Source organism: Bison bison, unplaced genomic scaffold, assembly GCF_000754665.1.
Source record: "Bison bison bison isolate TAMUID 2011002044 unplaced genomic scaffold, Bison_UMD1.0 scf7180017864289, whole genome shotgun sequence".
Classification (NCBI taxonomy): Eukaryota; Metazoa; Chordata; class Mammalia; order Artiodactyla; family Bovidae; genus Bison; species Bison bison.
In genome coordinates, this window is record NW_011494861.1 from 16,290,825 (window position 1) to 16,299,671 (window position 8,847).

The window sequence follows — 8,847 nt, forward strand, 5'->3', positions numbered from 1 at the left end:
CTCTTAAAAAAATTACTTTTCTTATGAAAACGAATCCATTTTTTTCCCCATGAAGACTTTCCTGTCTGCAGAAGAACTTAATTCTATTATAATCCTAATGTGACTTGACAAATACAGTGCATTGTATTGTGTGACCTGAAGTGTGTGAGTGTGAAGGAGATCCCAGCATGGAAGGAGCAATGGTGTCTGGCTCAGGCCTGATTCTCCCTGCATGTTTGCTTACTTCCCTTATCTTACTTTAGTCATGAAGCACACGGCACGCACTTTGCAGCCAGACAGGCTGGTTTTGGAATCCTGTCAATTCCATTTCTGACTGTTGAGAACAGAGTCAAATCCCTAAACTTCTCCACACTTTAGTTACTTCATCTATAAAGCAAGGATATTTGTAGTACCTAGTTTGTTGACTTATGTGAAGATTAAATGAGAGTCTGTGTCTAGGGCAGAGTGAGTACTTGTTAAACACTAGCTATTATAGAATTTTAGGGTAAGTTGTTCAGTCGCTCAGTCATGTCTGACTCTGCAACCCCATGGACTGCAGCACACCAGGCTTCCCTGTCCTTCACTCTCTCCCAGAGCTTGCTCAAATTCATGTGCATTGGATCAGTGATGCCATCCAGTCATCTCGTCCTCTGTCGTCCCCTTCTCCTCCAGTCATTATTATAACTAGTTATATTTTACTATATTACAAATCTATAAGCCCATCTCATGCATGTTGTAGGCATTCTGTAAATGCTGCTATTTTTATTTTTATTGATATAATTCACATACCATGAAATTCTTCCAGTTTTAACTGAAGAATTTTAGCCAAGTCTATGGCTTCATGCTTCAGTGTATGACCTACTACAGGGATCTGAGGGCTCATTTGGAAGGGAGTTATCCAGGTTGGGTCACCAGCCCTACAGGAAGAACTTGAGACAAATGAACACTTGAATGAAAAGGAGCTTACAGTTCATTGTTCCCTAAACCTACCTTCTGACCTTGTGAAAAAAAAGGAATCTGAAACATACTCCGTGTGGAATGGTTTGATTTAGTGGTCAGTAAAACTTTTAAAAAGTTACTCAAATGCTTTAGAAATTAAGGTGAAGGTATTTGTAATTACAATTCAGTTGTATATTCTGCTCAAAATGAGACAAGATGCAGCATTACTTATATTCCTGGATTGTGTTTGAAACCATCTTCACTGAGTGTGATATTAATAGCAAATAGCAGTGAATGCTTTCAGTTCAGTTCAGTCACTCAGTCGTGCCCAACTCTTTGCAACCCCATGGACTGCAGCACACCAGGCTTCCCTGTCCCATCACCAACTCCTGGAACTTACTCAAACTCATGTCCATCGAGTTGGTGATGCCATCCAACCATCTCATCCTCCATCGTCCCCTTCTCCTCCTGCCTTCAGTCTTTCCCAGCATCATGGTCTCTTTCAATGAGTCAGTTCTTTGCATCAGGTGGCCAAAGTATTGGAGTTTCAGCTTCAGCATCAGTCCTTCCAATGAATATTCAGGACTGATTTCCTTTAGGGTTGACTGGTTATATCTCCTTGCAGTCCAAGGGACTCTCAAGAGTCTTCTCCAACACCACAGTTCAAAAGCATCAATTCTTCAGCACTCAGCTTTCTTTATAGTCCAACTACTTTCATGCATTGGAGAAGGAAATAGCAACCCACTCCAATGTTCTTGCCTGGAGAATCCCAGGGACAGGGGAGCCTGGTGGGGTGCCGTCTATGGGGTCGCACAGAGTCGGACACGACTGAAGTGACTTAGCAGCAGCAGCAGCACATCCATACATTACTGGGAAAACCATAGCTTTGACTATGTGGACCTTTGTTGGCAAAGAAATGTCTCTGTTTTTTAATATGCTGTCTAGGTTGGTCATAGCTTTTCTTCCAAGGAGCAAGTGTCTTTTAATTTCATGGCTGCAGTCACCATCTGCAGTGATTTTGGAGCCCCAAAGAATAAAAGTCTGCCACTGTTTCTGCTGTTTTCCTCATCTATTTGCCATAAAGTGATGGGACTGGATGCCATGATCTTGGTTTTCTGAATGCTGAGTTTTAAGCCAATTTTTTCACTCTCCTCTTGCATCAAGAGGCTCTTTAATTCTTCTTCGCTTTCTGCTATAAGTGTGGTGTCACCTGCATATCTGAGGTTATTGGTTATTTCTCCTGGCAATCTTGATTCCAGCCCAGCATTTTTCATGATGTACTCTACATATAAGTTAAATAAGCAGAGTGACAATATACAGCCTTGACGTACTTCTTTCCAGATTTGGAACCAATCTGTTGTTCCATGTCCCATTCTAACTGTTGCTTCTTCACCTGTGTACAGATTTCTCAGGAGGCAGGTCAGGTGGTCTGGTATTCCTGTCTCTTTAAGAATTTTCCATAGTTTGTTGTGATCCACACAGTCAAAGGCTTTGGCGTAGTCAATAAAGCAGATGTTTTTCTGGAACTCTTTTACTTTTTTGATGATCCAGAGGATGTTGGCAATTTGATCTCTGGTTCCTCAGCCTTTTCTCAATCCAGCTTGAACATCTGGAAGTTCATGGTTCACATACTGTTGAAGCCTGGCTTGGAGAATTTTGAGCATTACTTTACTAGTGTGCTACTTTGCTAGCATTGCTTTGCTAGTGTGCTGCTTTGCTAGCCTTATTTTTCTAGTGTGCTACTTTGCTACAATTACCACACAATTGCACTCATGTAATTGCACTAGCAAAGTAGTGGTCAAAATCACCAAGCCAGGCTTCAACAGTGAATGCTTAGGAGCACTTGAAATTATTATTTTTGGTTAGGTAAAATTTAAGTGAATATGTTAAGAAACAAAATTCAAGTGAGTAAATTTTAAAGATCTCACTGGCTTTATTCAACAATTCACGCATGGGAAGCAGCCAGTCTAGGAGATAGAATGGCGCTCTGAGGAGTTGTACTTTTATAGGCACGACGGAGCAGAACCCAGAAAGTTACACTAGACAAAAAAGTGGAGTGGTTACTGCAAGATCACTTTCCCTTAGGGGAAAGTCACCTGGTCTGCCAGGCAGATCACCTAACTTGTGCTGATCAGGTGCTTCCTGGTTTAAGATTTCATTTCTGGGAGAGTAGAAACTGTAGCAGTCTTTGGTGACATGGGGTTTTAGCATAAGGGACTCCATGTTGGACCTGTTTTGTTTTTAATAGTTAGCTGTGGGTTTTCGAGTTACAAATATGGTAGAAAGCTGACTTGTTAAAACTTGTAGCTACTCTTTCATAGTCTGGAATGTACCTCACCATCATTCTTTGCAGTGAGATGCAAATGAAGAAGTAAGACACCCAGTATAACAGTTAAGCAAGTATTTGTGTCCCACTGGTTTTTGTTTTCTTAGTTTAACTCTAGGGATTTTTTTTTTTAAATAATCTGTGTTTTCTGAGGTTTTGAATTTGCCTAGCAATTACTGGCAAAGATAAGAAAGATAATGAGCTCAATGGTTGGAATTTGACACAAGAATAATGGTTTTCTTTATTTACATTTGCATGATTTTGAAAAGAACCACGATTTCTTTTATTTATCTTCTACTTCTTGTTCTTTTCCCTTTGTAAAACTCAGTATGTTACTGGACTATTCTGAAATCCAAAATCTTCTAAAAAGTTTTCTTCTATTGATACTTCTATGGTTTCTCTCTCATTTTATCTCTTCTTCCTCCACTGAGAGCACTTAGGTTTTAGTAATGTGCACTCCTACATGTAAAGAGAAACCTTGGAATATTGCTTTTCTGTGATTAAGAAAGGGTAGAATTTTGTCTTTCTTAGAGTTCTTTACCTCTGTGTCAATACCATGAACATTTGCGACAGTCCGTTAAAACTGAGTTGTGTATACTCCATGAATATTTATATTGAATTGAACCTATTATATTATTAATTGAATCTATAAAGATGTTTATAGATTCTATAAACATGGAATCTATATTCAGTTCAGTTCAGTTCAGTCGCTCAGTCGTGTCCGACTCTTTGCGACCCCATGAATTGCAGCACGCCAGGCCTCCCTGTCCATCACCAACTCCCGGAGTTCACCCAAACTCACGTCCATCGAGTTGGTAATGCCATCCAGCCATCTCATCCTCTGTCGTTCCCTTCTCCTCCTGCTCCCAATCCCTCCCAGCATTGGAGTCTTTTCCAATGAGTCAACTCTTCGCATGAGGTGGCCAAAGTACTGGAGTTTCAGCTTTAGCATCATTCCTTCCAAAGATATCCCAGGGCTGATCTCCTTCAGAATGGACTGGTTGGATCTCCTTGCAGTCCAAGGGACTCTCAAGAGTCTTCTCCAACACCACAGTTCAAAAGCATCAATTTTTCAGTGCTCAGCCTTCTTCACAGTCCAACTCTCACATTCATACATGACCACAGAAAAAACCATAGCCTTGACTAGACGATATTACTGAAATCTATATTACTGAATGATTAGACGAACCCCTGGGGAAGAAAAAAACGGTCTCTACCAGGCTTTGTCAGTACGTGGTGGAGGCACAGGAGACCTTTCTGTCCTCCAGGCCATATTTTTGTCCTGGTGGTTTTGTCTTCTATCTTATCCTGATTTTATGGCTGTTGTGATGAGAATGTTCAACAGGTAGAACCTGAGGCATGGGAGAAAGGGTCTTTAAAGCCACTCTTGTGAGGTGAGATAATTTTTTAATGATGTGTGTTCATTTTTTAAATGTATTTATTTGCTGCTTTGATGGTGGATAACAAAATACTGCTCCCATAATTAAACTGCTTTACTTTGCTGCATTTGGGGAGAACACAGAAATAAAAAATGTTCACATCTTATTCAGGCTTCTCTTGATTTTTGTTTTGGCTTTTACTAAATTTGTCTCTTGAGAATAGATGTTCTCTGAAGGCCAGGAATGGTTTATTAGACTCACACTCATTTAGTATGACCCAGTTATATTTTTGTTAAATAGGAATAATCCCAGAAAAATGGCCATTGGAACAAAATCAGCTAACAGAGTAAAATCTGTAAAAAAATTTTAAAACAGCATTCAAAAATCATTGGAGATATTTATTAATACTTTTTTTTTTATCTTAATGAGATCTAGAAGCCTTTTGAAAATTATTTTATAGCCAGTTTGGCTTCTGAATAGAAAGACTATAAAGAGTAACTAATAAAAAGTGAAGCAACTGTCACCAAATCTTTTAAAAGCAAAAGAGTTGATATTAGAAAATCCAATTTAGGGTACAAAGTAGACAGCATTTGTTGGGACACATTATAACAACCGTGGGGGGTACTTTCCTAACATTTGGGATTAATGTTACCCTTTGTGTTTCATTCTGATAGAGATTAAAAAGGTATTCTCACCTTCAAATCCTCCAATAAGCCTATTTACTGGAGCAGAAAAGGACACACTGCTTTTGACTCTGAGCACACTGAGCATACAGGAAAACCTCTCATCTATTCCATCCCTCTCAATTTACATGACCACGAGGAAATTGAAACCTTGGGAGGTTAAGTGACTTGCCCTGGGACAGACAGCTAGCTCGTTCCTGCTGGAACTGGAGCTCCTATATTGGTTACCACGAATGCTTTATTTTCTGCTGCTCACTTAATACACAATCCTCTCCTGGTAAATTTTAGCAGCAACTGGTGCTGTCGGCAGTACACTCCTTGATCGCAGGTAATCCCCCCCACCCCATACCTTTCTTTCAGTGGAGCTGAGTGGTGTGAAGTCAGTGACTGCAGAAGCTCAGGTGGGAACCATCCGGGGAGATCCGTGGGTCTCAACTCACTGGGGAAAGGCAGATGAGTCAGAAAGATGTCTTGCAAGGCAGTGAAGTACTGTATGTAAACATGACTGTGTACAGTGACTCCTGAAGTCTGAAAGGGGGGTAATAGCTGTTTATTTCTGAGACTGGAGGAAAGAATCTTTAGGAAAAGAGGAAAAGGTAGTATAAAGACAGTTTTTTAAAAAATAGATCATTGGTTTGCTAAAAATTTTTTTTAATTGAAGGATAATTGCTTTACAGAATTTTGGTTTCTGGCAAACATCAACATGAATCAGCCATAGAAGTATGCTTTTTTGGTGGGGACCACAGATATACATTTAACCGTATGAAAAAAGGACATTTAAATTTTTGTTTCCCAGACTGTAAACTCTGGAGGAACATTTAAGGGTGACAGAAAATGAACGATACATACAGAACTGTACAGAACCCTTGCTCTAGAAAGCGTATGCAGTGTGGCTATTGGAGAAGACCTCTTGGATTGAGGCACAAACTGTTACGGATAATTCTAAGGCACTCTGGCTAATTAGAACAGTATTTTGAAGATAATAAATCAGGAGCTTTGTAAAAATACCTAATTGTTTACCTAATAACCCACGTGGAGCTCTAAAAGGACTTAATTGTTTGAAGTGGTTAGCTTTTTCGTCATTTTAAAACCGTCTTTACAGCCTTTGATTATGTTTCTAAAAGTGTTTTGCACTCTTATAGCCCCAATGCCTTAACGGTTTTATGACTTTATAACACAGTACCTAAAACGATTTAATACTGTTTTCCCTGGTCCTTTCTTTTTTTTTTCCTTGGTTATGAGTGTTCTTAACCAAGAAGATTACCTATTGTTAAACCGAATGTGTTCTCCCAGGCTGCACAGGCAACTGCTCAAATGCAGTCATAATTCTTGTTTGCCCCTGGGCGGTTGCCAGCAGGGAATAAGGCATTATGGGAAGTGGTTTCTTTACCTTCCACAACAGGTGTCTTTGTCAGCGCACCTGATTCAGATACCATTGTGGAAGCACTGAGTCACTGGAGCCAAGGAAAATATGAAAGCCAGAGGAATTGCTTTCACAGCTAGAAAGTGGTCCTGCGAGATAAATCGGAAGCTTTCTGGTGCTAGTGAATGCACGAAGGGAGTCACAGTATCTTTTCAAGTACTTCTGAAAAGATAAAAAGGAATTAAAAAGGTATGAACTGCCTGACGCTTTAGAATACCTCATCTCCTGATGATCATTTAATCTTTACCTGGTTAGTCAGTGTTGAGTGTGGGAAGAATTTTTAAGAAAAATAATGCTTTAAAAGGCACAACTGCCTTGTAGGGGAAAAAAAAATGAAGTGAAAATGCTTTACCAGCTCCAGCATGGGTCAAACACAGTTTGAAGCTGTTTTAATCTTGAGGATTTATTTAAAGCATTGCATTTTCTGTTTAAATAAGCCTATTAGTCTTGCTTCTGTTTCCTGGCAGTAAGGTGTTTTAGCCCTTCTGTGTGTGTGAGAGTGTGTGTGTGCGTGTGTGTGTTTTGTGTACGTGTGTTTTGTGTGACTGTGTTTGTAATCCGGAATGCTATGGTAGCTGCAAAACTCTTCTAATCACATTTAAATAGAACAGGGTACTATTTAAGTAATCATATTCATCTAGGTGGAAATACTTTTGAAAGACAAGGAAAAATAGGCACTAGAAATTTCATTCCAAGTCTTGTTTTCTGAAAAACAAGCAAACTAAATAACATAATACTGCTATGGGTAATTAGGACTGAACATTGTATTTGATTAAAGATAAACATTCCCAGTTGATTTCTGATTCTAACAAATATTTCTCATAGTATTGCACTGTCATACTCTAGAAAAAGCAGAGAAGATAATAGCTTAATTAGAAATACTGGCAAAACAACTTCGGGAGGAGCTTTATCTGCTCTCCTCCCTTTTTATTTGCTTAATACTTTCCCCATGGAATTAGCCTACATTATATTTCCTGGTGATTTAGGCAACCTTGTATTGATAATTTGGACAGTTTTCACATTTTTCATCAGGGCACATTGAGGTTCATTTACTGTCTTCAGCTTTACTTAAAAAGACGCTTCTCATAGCTAAGGCACCAATAGTTCATTACTATCTGCTGATTTGGGTAATTAAAAGAAATCTCTAAGCTTAAAAGTAGACAAAGAGAACTTTTATCATGGGAGAATAATAATCAGTTTAGAAATGACAACCTTGTGTTGTTTTCAGAATAACAGTGGAAAACTAAATTCTCTCAAAATCAAGAATTCTGTTTAAAATATTTGTTGCTTTTTTAGTGGGAGAAGAGGAAATGGTTATTAACTGATATTGCAGTCTGTTTCATTTTTATATTTTGGTACTTTTTGTTTTTAACAGAAATACTCAGAGGGGAAAAGGAACCTTTTTTTGTTTTTCACACTTTTTGAGATAATTTTTAATTACACCAAGAATTCGATAAACTCTGAAAAATTAAATGTTGCCATCCATTTATTTTCTGTGAACGTGAAAAAAATAAGCAGTAAGAAAATCTACATCTTCTCCAAGAAGACAAATCTTGATATAAGTAATACTGAAGTAAGAAGATAAACTTAAAAAAAATTCTGATTATCAAGAACATAACATCAATTTTTGTGGTTTTGGGTTTCCTTTTTTTCATTTTTGCTCTAGGATATTTCCAGTTAGGAGACTTTTTTGAAGTTTAAAGAAGATTTCCAAAAACTAAATTTTCCAGCTGCTCTGTTAAGAATGTAGAAGGTGTTTATAGTATATACTTCCTCCGTAGATAAGAGACCTAGCTCAGTTTTCTACTGGGGGTGAATTGCTAGACAAGCCTATGATAGCAGCTGCTTTTTTTTTTCCCCTCCTCTGGATTTTTGACACTCCACCCCCTCAAACTCAGGTGGGTGTGTGCACTGGCACCAAGCTGCAATAGGATTTTCCCCTGGATAGTCTGGTCTGGAGCTGGGACAGCAGCTGCTGCTGTGGAAAGACAGCTGGCAAGATGATGGAAGAAGTCTCCATTATGGTAGCCTATGACGCCCATGTTTTCAGCCAGCTGCACGACGAAGACTTCCTCACTAGTCTGGTGGCCATCAGCAAGCCCAGGTCTATGGTAGGTG

The 8,847-nt window shown here is 38.9% G+C and overlaps 1 protein-coding gene across 7 annotated transcripts in view; it reads left to right on the plus strand.

Annotated features, from left to right (window-relative positions):
• Positions 1 to 8,847, plus strand: part of RABGAP1L (RAB GTPase activating protein 1-like) — a 680,557-nt gene that overhangs the window by 576,999 nt on the left and 94,711 nt on the right. The window contains exons 1-2 of one of the 7 annotated variants that reach the window (XM_010850090.1): positions 4,338 to 5,634; positions 6,709 to 8,840. The exons of 2 other annotated variants lie outside the window; for them this stretch is intronic. In XM_010850090.1, coding sequence (XP_010848392.1) covers positions 8,730 to 8,840 — 111 coding nt within the window. In that variant the 5' untranslated portion in view covers positions 4,338 to 5,634; positions 6,709 to 8,729. 4 more of the 7 variants (XM_010850091.1, XM_010850092.1, XM_010850088.1 and 1 more) reach the window with 4 other exon arrangements.